This window comes from Carlito syrichta, unplaced genomic scaffold (genome assembly GCF_000164805.1).
Source record: "Carlito syrichta isolate Samal-C Ts95f unplaced genomic scaffold, Tarsius_syrichta-2.0.1 Scaffold301931, whole genome shotgun sequence".
Lineage (NCBI taxonomy): Eukaryota > Metazoa > Chordata > Mammalia > Primates > Tarsiidae > Carlito > Carlito syrichta.
In genome coordinates, this window is record NW_007246027.1 from 64,508 (window position 1) to 82,774 (window position 18,267).

The 18,267-nt window shown below is 46.1% G+C and overlaps 1 protein-coding gene and 1 pseudogene across 2 annotated transcripts in view; one reads left to right on the plus strand and one right to left on the minus strand.

Moving 5' to 3' along the window:
* Window positions 1-17,346, plus strand: part of SERPINI1 (serpin family I member 1) — a 70,849-nt gene extending 53,503 nt beyond the window's left edge. For both annotated transcript variants that reach the window (XM_008055709.2, XM_021711209.1), the window contains 3 exons: window positions 15,177-15,263; window positions 16,717-16,806; window positions 17,017-17,346. In XM_008055709.2, the coding sequence (XP_008053900.1) occupies window positions 15,177-15,263; window positions 16,717-16,806; window positions 17,017-17,093 (254 nt within the window). In that variant the 3' untranslated portion in view covers window positions 17,094-17,346. The remainder of the gene's footprint in view (window positions 1-15,176; window positions 15,264-16,716; window positions 16,807-17,016) is intronic.
* On the minus strand, window positions 1,021-1,466 carry LOC110595435 (annotated as a pseudogene).
* Window positions 17,347-18,267: the final 921 nt, after the last annotated feature.

The following is an 18,267-nucleotide window of genomic DNA, read 5'->3' on the forward strand; positions in this document are numbered from 1 at the left end:
TGTCTCGAACCCACAGGCTCAGGCAATCCACTCACCTCAGCCTCCCAAAGGCATGGGATTACAGGCTGAGCCACCGAGCCCAGCTACAGAGGGTTTTTGATGTACTCTGCCCAGATCCATCAGAGGACTCACCATCGATGGCAGCTATAGCCTTACCAAATGTATTTTTTAAGGAATAAGACTTAAAACTCAGAATTACCCCTTGATCCATCGGCTAAGAATGGTTGTTGTGATTGCAGGCATGAAAACAACATTAATCTTTTTTTTTTTTTTGAGTTGGAGGCTTACTCTGTCACCCAGACTGGAGTGCAGTGGCATGCTCCTGGCCACTGCAGCCTCGACCTGCTGGGCTCCGGTGATCCTTCTGCCTCACCCTTCTGAGTAACCGGAACTACAGGTGCGCGCTACTATGCCCGGCTAATTTTTTTTTTTTTTTAATTTATTGTAGAGATGAGGTCTCGCCAAGTTGCCCAGGCAGGTCTCAAACCCACAGGCTCAGGCGATTCACTTACCTCGGCCTCCCAAAGCATGGAATTACAGGCTGAGCCACCCGAGCCTGGCTACATTAATCTTCTTGTATGTCGCCATCAGAGTTCTTGGGTGACCAGGTGCATTGTTCAACGAGCAGTCATATCTTGAAAGAAACCTATTTTCTTGAGCACTAGGTCTCAACAGTGGGCTTAAATTATTTAGTAAATCGTGCTGTAAACAGATGTGCTATTATCCAGGCTTTGTTGTTCCATTTATAAATCATGAGTAAAGCAAGTTTAGCATAATTCTTAAGGGCTCTAGGATTTTCAGAATGATAAATGAGCATTGGCTTTAACTTAAAGTCACCAACTGCCTTAGCTTCTGACAAGAGTCAGCCTATCCTTTGATTTCAGGCATTGACTTCTCCTCTCTGGCTGTGAAGGTCCTAGATAGTACCTTCTTCCAGTGGATGGCTGTTTGTTTATGTTGAAAATCTTCACTTTTTTAAAAACATTTTTTAACATTTAATGAACCTCCCTCCATGTGGCTTCAAGCCACTAGGACACAGGCTCCTCCCACACCCTTAATCTTCTCCGTAGCTCTTCTGCTGAAGAATTTGTCCTTCACAATGAAGGCTGTTTTGGGAGCTTTCCCTATCCCAGAACTTGGTAGTAGCCCGATCGCACCCCATCAATGATGGGAGCAGCTCCAGTCTTGTTCTTAGCAGCACTCACCCTTGTCTGCTCACGGACCAAAGTCCACAATTTGTCAAGGCTGACAACTCGGCAGAAGCTCTGGTTCCTCTTTAAACAGTAATGCCTCATACCAACTTTCCCAAAGTATCCTGGGTAATATTTGTCAAAATGGATCCCATGGTGATGCAAGCCACCCGCATTACCATGGCCTCCTGGATGCTTTCAGTGCTTGCTGATGTGGCTATGGCTGTGGCACACGTGGCCCCAGAGTTTCCAGGTCTTCCTCAGTCTGGATGGCATGGTGGCGGCTGAGACAAAAGAGTGAACATCTTCACTCTTTTACTTTTCAATTTCTAGTGTGTCCTCCTTTATTCATAACCACAGCCAGATCGTCCAGAGAACCTGCTGCAACGTCTCCATCAGCATTTGCAGCTTCGCCTGCACCTTTGTGTCATGGAGATGGCGTCTGTCCTTAAACCCCATGAACCAACGTCTTCTAGCTTCCAACTTTTCTCACGCAGCCTCCTCACCTCTCAACACAGAGAATGAGGGCCTTGCTCCAGATTGAGTTTGGGCTTCATGTGATGCTGTGGCTGGTTCGATCTTCTCTCCAGACCACCCAAACTTTCTCCATAGCTGCAGTCAGCCTGTTTCACTTTCTTATTACGCCTGTGTTCGCTGGAGTAGCACTTTGATTTCTTCAGTGACTTTTCCTTTGCATTCTCAACCTGGTCATTTGGCATAATATATCCAGCTTTCAACCTCTCTTGTCTTTGGACATGCCTTCTTCACTAAGCGTAATCATTTCTAGCTTTTGATTTAAAATGAGAGATGTGAGACTCTTCCCTTCACTGGAACACTCAGAGACCATATTAGGGTCCTTCACTGGCCTGATTTCAAAATTGTGTGTCTCAAGGAGAGGGAGAGAGAGAGAGATGGGGAAATGGTTGGTCGGTGGAGCGGTCAACGCACACCCAACAGTTTTTTTGTTGTTGTTATTATTGATTTGCTTTGTTTGAGTCAGGGGTCTCGCTCTGTAGCCCAGGTTGGAGTGCAGTGGCATGATCACAGCTCACCGCAGCCTTGCCCTCCTGGGCTCAGACGGTCTTCCTGCCTCAGCTTCCTGAGTACGGAGAGCATGGACCACCATGCCTGGCTAACATTTTTATTTTGTGTAGAGATGACGTCTTGCGATGTTAGCAGGTTGGTTTTGAACACCTGGGCTCTAGTGACCCTTCCTCCTCAACCTTCCAAAGTGCTGGAATTACAAGCATGAACCACCATGCCTGGCCTAAAACTTTTATCAGTTAAGTTTGCCGTCTTAGGTGGGCCTGATTTGTGCTACTTCAAAATAATTACTTTAAAGGTCACTGATCACAGATCCCAGTAACAGATAAAATAATAGTGAAAAAGTTTGAAATGACGTGGGAGTTACCAAAATGTGACACAGAGACAGGAAGTGAACACATGCTGCTGGAAAAATGATGAGATGGGCTTGCCGGACACGGGTCGCCACACACTTTCCACTTACAAGAAAGTGTGTGTCTAAGAAGCGCGGTAAAGCTAAGTGTGCCTGCGGCATCACCTTCCACGCGGTGTCTGTGTCCTTATGAAATGACTCTTTGTGAGGCGGGCAGTGTGGGCGAAGACTCTTGTCGTAAAACTGGATGATGACGGGTCTTGCTCGACCCGAAGGAGCACTGGCTGTGGGGGCAAAGACGCAACCGAATTTCACGAGAGGAGGATGGATAGAGGTGTTCTGTCCTGACTGTCCTTCTCAGCAAGGACAGCTTTGCCTCCCTGGGAACATTTGGCCAAGTGGGAGACCTTTTTGGTGGTCACAACTGTAGATGCTCCTGGTGTCTGTGGGAGCCAGGGAGTCTTCTCCACACCCACGGTGCACAGGACGGCTCCTCCAAACCCTGGAATTAGCAGGCCCTGCTGTCAGCAGTGGTGAGGTTGGAAAAAACTCAGGGAAAAGATTAAAAGGCAGAAGGGGAACATACCGGGTCAAAGGCGGAGGAGCCAATCAGATGGGATGACTGGAAAAAAGGGAAAAGAACGAGACAAAAGGATAGGGGAGAGTGTGTGTGTGTTTAGGGGCTTTTAAATGTATAGAACAATTTTGAGCGTCTCAGAAAGTGGCAGTGGCAGTTACCTCTGGTACGTGGCCCAGATGGAAGAGTCTGCATTTCGTGTGCCCCTCTGTAGGGTGTGGAATGTCACCTTGTTTTCGTATTACTTTGTCGGCTGAAATTCTCACTTAAGAATTCAGGCCTGGGCTCCGTGGCTCAGCCTGTCATCCCAGCACTTTGGGAGGCCGAGGCGAGTGGATTGCCTGAGCCTGCAGTTTCGAGACCAGCCCAGGCAACTTGGCAAGACCTCGTCTTTACAATAAATGAAAAAAATTAGCCAGGCGTGGTCATGTGCGCCTGTAGTTCCGGCTACTTGGAAGGCTGAGGTGGAAGGATCGCCGGAGCCCAGCAGGGCGAGGCTGGGGTGGCCGTGAGCATGCCACTGCACTTAAGCCTGGGCAGTGGAGTGAGACTCCAACTCAAAAAAGAAAAAAAAAAAGGTGTATCAAAAGAATTAGGAAGAACTTTTTTGAAAAAAGCAGCATTCATAGTAGATTTAGTACGTGTGAAAGTGCTCAGAGACACTACAGCCCTACTAGGACACTGCTACTTTCCTGAGTTATGCAATAACAATTCTTTCCCCAAAATTAGCAACTGTGGTTTAACAGAGGGTTGAAAAGTGAAACTTGCTTCCCCTTTTCTTGCTTCTGGAAGAACAGCGCAGTGTGCGCTCCTCTGGGAGCCTCTCGAGGCCACACTCATGCCTGGGTCCACAGTGTCCACTCCTGTCCCAGGCCCTCGTTCCTCCCCCCTGGACTGTTCACAGCCTCTAAGCATCTCCAGTCTCATCTGGCTCATCCACTACCCCCAGGAGCCATTACCTTGAACCTCACTCTCAGGTAACCCAGTTCCTGCTCAAAGCCAGCCCTCAGTCTGCTGTGCTCTGGCCACTGCTGGGACCTCAGCTCCCTCCAGCCCCCCTCGAGCTGGTTCCCTGGCCACCAGCTGTGCTCCAGCCAGCTGGACACGCCCAGCACCCCACATCGCCCTGGCGTTCTCCTTGACAAAGCCTCTCCCCCCAGAATGCCTCTCGAACCTCAGCTCAACCAACCCCAGCTTCGAGCACCCCGACTGTACCGGGCAGTCATCACTCCTTTTTCTGTGCATGGCCCATGTCACATGGTATCTTGTACTGTCATCATTATTATGCCTCTAGCAGCCCCTGCTGGAATCTAACCCCCGAGGGGAGGTTCTCACGTTGCTTCCCAAGCGCCCACACCGCGCTTCCCGCTGGGCACTGGCTGATGAAGCCGTGGGTGAGACGGGGTGCTCGGCCCAGTTCTGTTTACTTTTCCATCTCCATCTTCCATGACTGTTGATGGGGAACCCCACCGAGAGGGAACGCAGTGGAGACGCGTGCACTCCACATGGAGGGCAGAGGGCGTGCGACACATCTCCTCGGGCACCACTTCACAGGCCTTCCACCTGTGGGGAGGGTCCTGTCACAGAGTGATCCATATGTCGTGGAGATCAGTGACTGCCAACACTGCCATCGATGGAGTCCCCTGGGAGGGCAGAGGGGAGGAAGAGTGAGCGAAATCCCTCCCTCTCGGGTGGGAGTTTTCAGAAGGAGCCTGTGACAGAAAGGAATCGGAAGACGCTCCAGAAGCCACACCGTGGGGAGGCTGCAGCCGGGGACTGGTGTGGCCTCTTTTTGCGCCTGCTCTGTGAGCCACGGGCCCTGTCCCTCCCCACTACCTCAGCCCCACAGACTCCCTTCTTACTCTCTCTAAGAGATGCTATCCTCGCCGGGCTCGGTGGCTCAGCCTGTAATCCCACGCTTTGGGAGGCTGAGGTGAGTGCATTGCCTGAGCCTGCGGGTTTGTGACCCGCCTGGGCAATTTGGCGAGACCTCATCTCTACAATAAATTAAAAAATTAGCTGGGCGTGGTAGCGCACGCCTGTAGTTCCAGCTACTTGGAAGGCTGAGGCAGAAGGATTGCGGAGCCCAGCAGGTCGAGGCTGCGGTGGCCAGGAGTGGCCACAGCACTCCAGTCTGGGTGACAGAGTGAGACTCTAACTCAAAGAAAAAAAGGAAATGCTATCCTCCACACCAGCCATTGGCTCATCCCATTCCCCTTCCCAGCTGCTGCTGCAGGTGTCTTCTAAAATCAAAGCCATGGGGCCCTGTGGCTCCTAGACACGGTCCCAGCTCTCTTGCGTCCTGCTCCGCGCCTGCAGTGATGTCCCCTGGCCTTGCCTGTCCTGGTCATCTCATCACAGCCCACACACCCTGCTGGATCCAGGCACCACTCGGATCTTCCACGGATTGGACGGGAATGAGACAGAAGGCTCACATGAGGGACTCAGGTGACTGAGCAGAGAAAGTGGGCTCTTCTGGCAAGGAGTGGGTCAGGACAGCAAAAGCAAGCCAACTGAAAACAGAGTCTGCACCCTGGCCCCGGGCAGAGCTAAATCCCCAGCACCAGGTCCGGGCAAGGCCCAGAGCGAAGTCTCCTGCCTCTCCCGCGCCCTCACGGCCAGGCTTCCACCGACCCTTGTCACCCGCTGTTTCTCTCACTTGGCAGACACCTTCCTCTGCTCTGAAGGTCCCTGCTGCTTTCTGTGACGTCTCTCCCCCCTCATCCAGGAGCCAGCCCCAACGTCACCAGAGGACTTTCCCCTCCCATCCACTTCCTTCCTGGGTGGTTTCCTTTTCCCCACCTGGAGCCCGGGGCACTTGGCACACTCTTCTGAGGTGCCACGGGGCGCCTTTCCCCAGAGGGTCCCCTTACAGGCTTGGATCCGGCTCGAGCCACTCAGCAGCAGGGGCTGCGGTATGGCATCTTCTGTCCCCAGAGCCCAGTCCTGGTGGGGCAGGCTGGACGCTAGTGGTGACCGCAGCGAGTAAATGGCACCGTGCCCTGCCTGGCCACCAATAGGGGAGCTTCTCTCATGTCTCCTGTTCCCAGCTGCAGCCACACAAGCTTCCTGGGCCTTGGACGCGCCCACCCGTGACAGGTTCTGCACCCGCTCTCCCTCCACCTGGAATCCTCTCCCTTCAGTTTGTCCTGGCAGACTCCTTTGTGTTCCCAGGTCTCTGCTGAGATTCGCCTCCTCAGACCCACCCCTCATATATACCCACCCGTGTCTGCACCTCCCCTCTACTGACAACCACCTGCCAGCACACAGCCTTGCCTTGTGTTCTTGGTCACACTTCCCATCCCCCGAGAGCCAGGTCATTTGCCGATTAGCCTTTTGTCGTCCTTGTGTCCTGCTTTCCTCTTGCTAGGAAGGAGCAGATCACCTCGCACACCTGGTGTCCGGCACGTAGTAGGTGCTTAGTGCACGAAAGAGTGATGAGTCAGTAACTGCCTGTCTGCTGGTTCCGTAACCAGATCTATCCAGAAAAGCAGACAAAGGACACTGATTCTACCTGGAGGGAACTCAAGTTCTAGGAACTTTTCTACGTTCCACGGGTGGGGCTGAAGCTAAAAATGTTTCAGTGACAAAAGTGCGGAGACACTTGGGGGTCCCAGGGATCTGTGACAACACTCGTCATTTGGCTATTTCACGTGTGCCCTGTTGACATGTTTGTTTCAAGTGGCTGTGTTCAGGAGCAGTGCCGAGAGGAAGAGGAGGCCTCCATTTGCATGACGGCCCTCCTGGAAGGCCTCGGGTGACTCTCGGGCTCTCAGAGCCGTGGTTCCCCACATGGTACCCCTACAGAGAGGGCGCTTGAGAAACCTTTGCTCAGTGACTGAGCAGATACCTTTGGGGTGTGCTTCTGCCTTCTTCAGAAGAGCTTGAAGTGTTGCTGGTCTCTTCCCTGGGGAGCCCGGGGCTTGCCGGCCCTGCTCCATCTCGTCCACTGTGACAGTCCTGGCTTCACGCCATCTGGAGGGAAGCAGGAGCCATCACTTGACAGAAGAGACAGCTGCCTGGGGCCCGGGTGCAGACTTTGTTTTCAGTCTGCTTGCCTCTGACATACTAACTTGTTTCTTGAGGGAAGAGCTAGCTTTTCTCGACTCGGTAGCACGAGTCCATAATGTGAATCTCCTTCATGCCCCTGGCTTTCCCATCCAGTCCATGGGATATCCAGGTGGTGCCCAGGGCTCAGCAGGGTGCGTGAGGTCATGGTGACATGAGCAGGACAGGCAAGGCCGGGCCGAGAGGGGTGGTGGCTTCCCAGGAGGGGGATCTCCGTCCTCAGGCCATGGCGCAAGGTGAGGATGGAGGCCTCGGAGAGGGGGCTGGAGCACACCTTGGGCCCGCCTGACCTGCTGGACTCAGGGGATGGGGAGGCCCGGGACTCACCGTGCTTATACCACTTTCCACTCTCCTTGATTTTAATGGGGCTGCCTGGAGTTTGCCTCAAGGGGAACAAGCGTCATCTTCTGTCCTCCCAGTCTCTGGGATTGTGACCTTTTATTTGTCTCATCGTCGGACGTCCTGCTGCCTTTTCCTCATCTGCAGTCAGTGGCCATCCATCACGTTTGTTGTGCTGTGAGGATCCGAGCACAGGATTCCATCTTTGCACAGCGGTCTCTGAAACCCGCACGTCACCCTGCTGAATCCTGTTCTGTTCACCCACCAACTCGATCAGATTTTAAAGTTCCTTGGTATGGATGTGGCCTCTGTGTTGCTGTTCTCAGTTTTCTCAGATCATCTACTTTGGATTCATGTCCTTTGTTTTACTTGTTGCAAGAATAAACTTTATAGCCATAATTGTGAGCAGAGTTGTGGTCGCAGTGTCCATAGAGTGACACCAGACGATTTTGTACACCCGAAGTCTTACAGTATGAAAGAGCTGATCCCTTTCATTCAGCAGTTACAAAAATCCTGGTTACTACAGTGTCCTGGGCTAAATACCAGAAGGTTGCTCGTTCCCAGGAAACATCTTCTACTTAGGATAGTTTGTTCTTCAGACCTGGCTACGTGCCAGAAACCAAGGTCACTGAGAAGACAATGCAATCCGTGTGTTAAGGAGGTTGACGACCCAGGAAGAGAGAGCTGTCAGTGCAAATGTGGATTATAAAGGCTTCAGTAGGACTGTGTCCTGGGGTCAATGGAAGGGGGAGGTCAGATGTGCTTTCGTGATTCAGGAGTTAGAGGAGGGCAGAGATGCTGAGCCACAGGTAAGATGCTGAGCCTCCAACTGAGATCAGGTGTCTCACTGTATGTACAACAGGGGTTGAACAGAGGCACAGAAGTGGGAAAGTGGGGGGTAAACTTCCGTTTGAATAATCCAGAGCAGAGCGCACGGGGCCAAGAGTGCTCAGTGGATGAAGCAGAGGCATTCTGGTGGAGAGCCTGAGCAGGTCTGCTGTGTCCTGAAAGTCTGGTGGAAGACAGAGCAGGCAGCAGAGGGACGAAGGGTTGTAAGTACGGCAGAGGCATGCGTTGAGTAGTGCGTTGTTGGTAAGGTCTTCCTGGAGGAAGCATTCACGGGGACTGGAGACAGGAGAGCAGCCCTGTTCTCCGCTGCTGTGTCATGACACACCACGCCATCCACTGGCACTCGTTTTTAAAAAGTATTTGGATCTGTTGCTGGGTTTAATTCTGAGTTGTAAAGAACTTTTATGTCCATGTTAACAGGTGAACTTGGACTGTGATTTTCTTTTCTTGTACCACCCTTGTTCAATTTTGATAGCAAGGTAAGGCTACCCAGAGATGAGTTAGATTGAGAGATTTTAATCTCTTTTTAATGTCAGGAATTTTTTTTTTTTTAGATTCGGGAAGTACAAGTGCATGTTTGTTACACGGGCACATTACATACTGGTGGGGGTTGGGTCTTAGGTGGCCCATTCCCCAGAGGGTGGAACTTTACCCAATAGGCAGTTTCTGAACCCTGGCCCCTCGTCTATCTTTCCCCCTTATTCCTCCTCAGTGTCCACTATTTCTATCTTTGTGGCCATTTAGCTCTCTGTAATGTGATGACCCCACATCTGAGAGGGCTTGCGCATAGGGTTCTTCACCTATTCCAAAGAAGTCACCAGGAGGTCCCCAGCAGGGAAAGACATTGGTTTATTAGAACTAATGGGAGGCACCAATGGTGGCTGGTCAGGTAAGAAAGAGTCTGCACCTTGGGACAGTATAGAAAGCAGTTTTATGATCAAGTAAGTTAATATTTAGATTGCTATATGGTGTTTACAGTTGCAGTGAGTAAGGATACTGCCCACATCTCCATCACTGCATCCCATAACTCATGACTGGGAATATGCATATCCTGCAGTGACCAACCTTGGTCAGAGGCCACTACCTGAGCGAGGGGGCAGGAAGAAGACAGGTATGGGAGGAGTCTATGTCTAGACAAATGCCTCACACTCTTGTATATAAGTGAGAACATGTGGTGTTTGGTTTTCTGTTTCTGAGTTAGTTCACTGTTAAGTCTGTGGGATAGGTCGGTACTTGGGTAAGATGCAAAGAATTGCACAGAAATTAGATTGGAAATATCATTTATTTAGAAAGTAGATTAGAGAGAGAGAAAAGGGGGATTCACCTCCCTCAGATTAAGGAGGGGACCAGGGCTTAAGAAAAACATACCCCAACCAGAACTCAATGAAAGCATGAGGCCAGAGCTGAACAAAAGCAGTGGCAGCAGCTGCTTGAGGTTGAATGCTTTTTTTTGTTGTTTTTTAGTTGGAGTCTCACTCGGTTGCCCAGACAGGAGTGCAGTAGCTGCTCCTGGCCACTGCAGCCTTGACCTGCTGGGCTCTGGCGATCCTTCCACTTCAGCCTTCCAAGTAGCTGCAACTACAGGCGTGCGCTACCACGCCCAGCTAATTTTTTTGATTTATTGTAGAGATGAGGTCTCACCAAGTTGCCCAGGCAGATCTCAAACCCGCAGGCTCAGGCAATCCACTTATCTCGGCCTCCCAAAGCACTGGGATTACAGGCTGAGCCACTGAGCCCGGCAAGGTTGAATGCTTTTAGGCTTTCCTTTGGTGTTGTTAGGTTGTTAAGGTGATTGGGTAGTGGTCTATTTTACATCATCATGAGTAGCACAAGAACTGTTGCTATGATGATGGGGTTTGTCAGTGTCACATAGGTCACGAAGGGCTGCTTTATGTGATGGGATCTGTCTGTCACATAAGTCATGAGGGGCCGCTTTATAGCTGGAAGACAAATACTTGGAATAGAAAATCAATCAGTACCTGAGAAGTTCAAGACAATTATCAATAGCTACCTCTGGGAAACCAGCTTTGGCTTTGGTTAATGATTAGAGGGCTAGCTAGATAATTTACTAAGAAAGTGTGACCAAGCTAAGCAGTGTTAAAATGACTGCACTTTAGCTAAGATTATTCCATTTTGGTGTGTCACCCTTTTATTCACTTAGGATGATAATCTCTAGCTCCATCTACATTGCTGCAGAAGATATGATATCATTCTTTTTGTGGCTGCATAGTATCCCATGGTGTATATATATCATATTTTCTTTACCCAGTCAATTGTTGGTGGATAATTATGTTGGTTCCATGATTTTGCTTTTATGAATAGTGCTGCCACGAACATTTAAGTACAGGTATCTTCTCTATATACTGATTTTTTTCCTTTGGGTAGATCCCTAGAAGTGGATTGCTGGGTCAAATGGTAGTTCTGTTTTCAGTTCTTTGAGAAATCTCCATACTGTTTTCCATAGAGGGTGAACTAGTTTACAATCCCACCAAAAGCATGATTCCCTTTTCTCCGCATCTCCACCAGCATCATTCTGACTGGTGTGAGGTGATATCTCATTGTGGTTTTACTTTGTATTTCTCGGATGCTTCGTGATGTTGAGCATTTTTTCATGTTTGTTGACTGCTTGTGTATCTCTTTTTAGGAGGTGTCTATTCATGTTTTTTGCCCACTTTTTGATGGGTTTGTTTTTCACGTCAAGTTGTTTGAGTTCCTTATAGATTCTAGATATTAATCCTTTGTCTGAGGTATAATTTGCAAATATTTTCTCCCATTCCATAGGCTTTTTGTTTATTTTGTTGATGATTTCTTTTGCCGTGTAGAAGTTTTTTAGTTTAATTAAGCCCCATTTGTCTATTTTTGGTTTTACTGCATTTGTTTTGGGGGTCTTCGTCTTAAATTCTTTGCCTAGGTCAATGTCCAGAAGTTCTAGGTTTTCTTCTGATATTTTTATAGTTTCGAGTTTTACATTTGTCTTTAATTTGTCTTGAGTTGATTTTTGTATATGGTGAGAGCTAGGGGTCCCGCTACATTCTTCTCCATATGGCTAGCCAGTTTTCTCAGCGCCGTTTATTAAATAGCAACACAGATGGAGCAGGAAATCATCATCCTAAATGAATAAAAGAGTGACACGCCACTGTCCCCATTATTTGTTTTTGTCAGCTTTGGCAATGATCAGTTGGTTTTAATTATGTGGCTTTATTTCTGGATTCTCTATTCTGTTACATTGATTTGTCTGTCTATTCTTGTACCAGTACCATGCTGTTTTCATTATTATATAGCCTTGTAGTATAATTTGAAGTCAGGTAGTGTGATACCTCCACAATTGCTCCTTTTACTTAGAATTGCTTTGGCTATTCAAGCTATTGTTGGTCCCATATAAAATTTAAGATTGTTTTTTATAGTTCTGTGAAAAATGATGTTGCTGTTTTCAGAAGGATTGCATTTAATCTGTAGAATGATTTTATAACAGATAATCCTATCTGTACCTTGAAGATTTGGTTAAAATCACCTAGAAAGCCCTTTAGTCTTAGAGGCTTTAATTTTGAGGCTAGGGAAAGTTTAAACTATCAATTTAATTATTTTAATGGTCACTGGATTATTCAGATATTCTTATTTTTCTTTGACTCAATTTTATAATGTATACATTTCTATAAAATAGCTCAGTTCACAGCAAATTCATTCATTTTCAAAATATTTGCATGAAGAAGCACAAAGACACTTTTAGGGGAGATAGGAATATTCTGTATCCTATTTGTTGAGGCAGATCACAGATATACAGTGAGTTATTTCTTCATATGAGTATATCTCAAAACTTATCAAATCGTGTCTTGCAAATAGATACAATTCAGCATACATAAATTGTCTCATAAAGCTGATTAACACTTACCTGTAGAAAATTATACATGGTATTTTTAAAAAATGCTCTTTGATATCTTTAGATATGGTCCCCTTTTAGTTCTTAATATTGCCTGTTTGGGTGCTCTCTGTTTTTTCTTCATGAATCTCATTAAAAGGTTTGTCTGTTTCATTATCTTGTTAATCACCAGCTCTCTGAAATGAGCCCACGGTGGCCTTGCTGAATTGATCTTTCCTCACGGGTGCCTGGTGGTGTCCCCGTCAGCCCACTCCGTGTGGGTCCGTGAGAGCACGCCCAAGGACAGGGGCTTGCAGGAGGTCACAACACTTGTGCCGAGGGGTGCCTTCCCTCTTCCAAGGTGCCCAGCACAGCCAGCGATCAGGCCCAGTCAGGCCCAGCTGCCATCGGCAGCAGTGTCCTTTGCAAACTGGTGCAGATGAAACACTACTCAGTGTCTTGAGGGGAGTCCCCTCGGGGTACTTGAGGATGGCTTAGCTGGCTGTGTGGACGGGCGCTGCCCTCCAGGAACTCGATTCTACTGCGTGGTGTTCAGGGCTATCATAGCTGGTCCTGCTACACCACCCTCTCTCCCCTGGCCAGCTGAGGAGAATGGGCAGCTGACCCTGAGGAAAACACAGCAGCGAGTGAACTACTGGATAATTCACGTTTCACTGTCTTGAAATTCAGGTGCTTGTTTCACCAAGTATTTGGTTACTTAATACAATTTAATATTTTCTTTACAAAAAAAAAGATTCCTTTGGATTTGAGGGAGCTAATCATACTTAATTGCTAACTGTGAAAACTTGATTGCTTTTTTTCTTCTAGTCATCAAATACACTCTAGAAGAAAAATTTCTAATACATAAAAGGGACTATTTAATGATGCAGTGCTTATGTCTTAATACCAAACACAATCTGAGGAAGTAATCTTCCCTTTAAAAGTGTGAAACGCAGAGAGGCCATTGTTAGTTCTCTTGGGGCTTATTTAAAATAATCAGGTGTTTTGCCGCAGAGGTACCAGAAATGTTGTTGAACGTCCTTCCCTGTGTGTATAAGGTTATCACGTGTTTTGAAAACTTGAAAGGAAGTGTATATGGGTAGGACTTGGCTATGACTAGGCCCCACTAAACAACCTCAGCTGTGCTTTCCCTGATGGTCCTGGACGTCAGCAGCAAAGTTACGTATCCTAAGTTAGGCTGCCTGGATTTGAAGAAAGGCAAGTATACATTTGGATTTATGCTGCTTTTTAAAAAATATATTTGCAGTTATCCCTTGTTTGTATTGTTTTACTCACGGGGAAAAGTTGAAATCCCAAGACTGAAAGCCATTTTGCAGTTTGTTAGAGCTACCCTACTAAAGTGCCATGGAATGGGTGGTAGATGGTCATTTTCTCTCGCTGTCTTCACATGGTGTATTAATGGGGTGTGTGTGTGTGTGTGTGTGTGTGATATACATGGAAAGATAGAGTGATTTGTTTTAAGGAATTGGCTCACATTATTGTGGTGGTTTTGGAAATCCAAAATCTGCACAGTACAGACCCAGGAAAAAAATTGAAGTCCAAAGACAGTCTGCTGGCAAAATGTCTCTGTCCTATGCATGCCTTCAGCTGGCCGGGCGAGACCCATCCATATTGTGAGAGCAATCTGCTTTACTCAATACACTGATTTAAATATAACCTCATCCAAAAACACCTTCTTAGAAACATGTAGAATCACGTTTGACCAAGTAGCTGGGCACCGTGGCTCAGCTGCGTTGATACATAAAAGTAACGGTCACACGTGGCCTTCCCTCTGGACCTGTGTTCAAATTTCCTCTCCTCATGGGAACACTAGTTATACTGGATTAGAATGTGCCACAATGACCTCGTTTTAATGTAAGATCCTGTCTCCAGATAGTCCCATTCTGAAGTACTGAGGGTGAGGACATCAACCTGTGAATTTGGGGGCACACAATGCCGCCCACAACAGCCATTAACTTAACCACGAGCATAAATAGAAGAGTGAGTCGAAGGGAAGAAAAGTCCTCCTAACACTAGAAAAAATGTGTTTTCTCTCATCTTAGGGTCATCTTTGTAAGTCCTCAGGTAAACCAAGGAGCTGAAATGGAAAGTAACTTTTTAGTGTATCACGTTTCTATAACCTAAATCGGTTTTATTTCTCTTTGCCAGAACTACTTACATTATCACAGTAGAGATTGGGTTAAAAAAAATATTTTTTATTCTGGTAATATCTGAATCTTCACCTGTTTGCATTTTGTATTTTTAGATTTCAAATTAGAGATCAATGTGTAGGATGTTTTAATCTTGAGTTATGAACTAATTTGAAGTCACTGAAAAATAAGTTTCTACCTTTGCTGGCGACATGAAAAATAAACAATGGGAGAATTACCAATTAAAAAAAAAAAAAAGGAGCCGGGCTTGGTGGCTCAGCCTGTAATCCCGCACCTTTGGGAGGCTGAGGTGAGTGGATTGCCTGAGCCCACGGGTTCGAGACCCGCCTGGGCAGAGAGACCTCATCTCTACAATAAATCAAAAAATCAGCCGGGCGTGGTAGTGCGCGCCTGTAGTTCCAGCTACTTGGAAGGCTGAGGCAGAAGGATCGCCGGAGCCCAGCAGGTTGAGGCTGCAGTGGCTGGGAGCGGCCAATGCACTCCAGTCTGGGCGACAGAGTGAGACTCTGACTCAAAAAAAAAAAAAGGAGAAACTTAAAAAGATAATATAAAACAAGGGCAAATTAGAAACTATGTTTTCAGAGGTTCTCTCATATCATAAATGCAATCTTATTATTTATTTTATTTTCAGTGTCTTGGCTTCTTGTACCTCTCAACCCCATTTAGCAAAAAGGTGAACCATTTTTCTACCTCGGATGCTAAAGAAATGCTTCTTGTCCTCTTTTTGCAGATAGCAAAGAGATTTTCCTTTCCAAAGCGATTCATAAGGCCTTCCTAGAGGTTAATGAGGAGGGCTCAGAGGCTGCGGCCGCCTCAGGTAACAAGGTGTTTGCTAAAATTTTCTCACCGTTTCTTGGTTTGTGCTTTTAAAGCAGGCTTGGGCGGGGGTAGTGGTCCAGAAAACTGACCCTCTTCTTACTTAGGAGTCAGGCAAAGGCTGACCTAGCTGGAACGTTCCAGATGGGATGTGAAATGTGTCCTCACTCCAGGCCCCTCTAGCCCGATATCTCCTGGCTTCATCTGCTCTCTAATGAGGACACTGACAGCTCTGCAGAGCAGATTTTCCTGTTGTGCTGCCTGTTTAAATATTTTAAATATTTCCCTGCTGCCCATTTAAACATTTTTCTTCCTGCCTAATTACTTGCAAAGTTGATTCTTCATTTTGTCAGTGAAAAGTTTTGATTTTTTAAAAGCACATACAGCACAAGGGCTTATGATAGAATGCAGTACGTGATTTTAAGTAGTTTTAGCCAAATAATACTCATAAAAATAATAATCTTAAATACTTTTTTTTAAAATTCAACATAAATCCTATGTTTAACAATGGTAAATATCCCTGGTCGTCTTGATTGTTCTGACTCTCCTAATTAAGGATGATTTTTTTTCCTTTACCTTTTTTCCTTCTTTTATTTGTTTATATTTGTTTCAATCTTGCGTTCAACAGTTAGCATTAAATTTTAGAAGGAACTTTTTCCTCCTCTGGTAAAATGTTAGCATGTTATATTTGCACATTATTCCTAATTTCTGCATATATTTGCCTATTAAAAGAATATCAGGATCATAACAGTATTTTGGGGAGGCAGTAGAAACACAGTGGTCTCAAGCATCAAAAAAGCTTAAAATCTTACATAATTTAGTCTTGGCTTCTTTTTCTGACAAAACCACACAGCAGCAAGTATACAGCAATCGCCCCTTAATAAGGATCTGGGGGAATTCAGTATCCCAGCTGTAGAAAACCCCATGGCATATCTCACTATTATATTTTCCCTTTAATCACTGCCATCCTGACCATTGACTAGAAACCTGGCGACTTGCTATGCAAAAATACCCATTTCAGACAAAACAATATATGACTTGAAAATCTAAAGAGACAGGCTTTGTTTTTTTGCTAGGGGATTTTTTTTTTTTAAATTCCTTCTCCCCCTTCTTTTAACTCAAAACTCACTTTAGTAAAGGCACAAATATTTATCTGAGGCTGAGAATAACAATTTTATAACAAGCAGAATAAATTGTCCTATTATTTTTTGCAGGGTAGAGAGAGGAAATTGTGTGTGTGTGTTGTGTGTTTTGTTCTGCTTTTTTAAAAGAGCAGGTAGGGATGTTAACACTTTTACCGTTTTTTTTTTTTTTTTTCTCTCTAAGCCTTAAAACTCTTGTTTCCTGTAAGTTGTTGCCTTTGCATTAAATGGATAGACACAGATGGTTTTGAGAAACCCCTAACAAGTCTTTGCACATCTGCCAACATTAATTCCTTCTTCTCTGCATTGCAGGAATGATTGCAATTAGCAGAATGGCTGTGCTGTATCCTCAAGTTATCGTCGACCACCCATTTTTCTTTCTTATCAGGAGCAGGAGAACTGGTGAGTCTGTTGTGAAGCAGAATTTTATTTGATAAGCTACAAAGAAACTTTCTCATTGAGGATTTTTTCATTGTATTTATCATATCATTTCTAACGTACAGGTGATTTTTACTGAAAATAGCTTATATTTTCATTTTTATACAATCACTAATTGTGAGTAAAAAGGAAACTGAATCTCTCACTCTTGTGTTCGCTTCCAAACCAATGCAGGTACTATTCTATTCCTGGGACGAGTCATGCATCCTGAAACCTTGAATACAAGTGGGCATGATTTTGAGGAACTTTAAGTGACTTCATCAAATCACAAGGAAAACTGTAACTAAGCACATGATGTTTGCAACTGGTATATATTTAGGATTTGTGTTTTACAGCCTATCATCTTAAGATAATATTTAAAATAGCTCCAGATGAAAACAATGTGTGTAAATTATAAGTCTACTTGTCCAGGAATGTTATCAGTATTAAAGTAATGGTCTTGTTATATCATTGTGTGTGTGTTGTGCTGTGGTTTAAAATAAAGCTACATATTGAACGTGTGAACAGGTCTGTTTTTTATTTTGGAAGTTGTACAAAGATACCTCTAGGGTAAGTTTGGAAACAGTGATATTGCTTGAGAAACGGTTGTATAAAGATAACACTAGGTGAAATTCGGAAACAGTGCTGTTTCTGGACATCTTAAAGCTTTCAAAATTATGCAGAATCAAAGCACCACAGTAAACTAGTACCATACACTTGTACATCAAAGGAATAACAGGTGAGGTAAAGGCAGGGACTCCATGAAAACTCTGTCACTCTTTGAAATCAGTGTGTCATGCAGGCAAAAGAATGCAGGCTTTCTTCTGTGGCATTGAGTATAAAACCTATTGGGAAAAAAACAGAGCTATGCAAACCCCATAGATTATACCTGTATCTTATTTTTCAAAGTCATTAAAAATCTAGTTGGTGGCCCAGCATGGTGGCTCACGCCTGTAATCTCAGCACTTTGGGAAGCCAGGGTGGGAAGATTGCTGGAGGTCAGGAGTTCAAAGCCAGCCTGGGCAACATAGTGAGACACCATCTCTACAAACATAAAACTAAACAATTATCCATTTATGATGATATGCACCTGTAGTCCCAGCTACTCGGGAGGCAGAGGCAGGAAACCATGCTTCCGGAACTTACTGTGCATTGGAATCCCCTGGGGTCTTGTTAAGAATGCAGATTCCGGCCGGGCTCAGTGGCTCAGCCTGTAATCCCAGCACTTTGGGAGGCCGAGGTGAGTGGATTGTCTGATCCTGCGGGTTCGAGACCCGCCTGGGCAACTTGGCGAGACCTCATCTCTACAATAAATCAAAAAAATTAGCTGGGCATGGTGGCACAAGCCTGTAGTTCCAGCTATTCGGAAGGCTGAGGCAGAAGGATCACCAGAGCCCAGCAGGTCAAGGCTGTGGTGGCCGGGAGCAGCCACTGCACTCCAGTCTA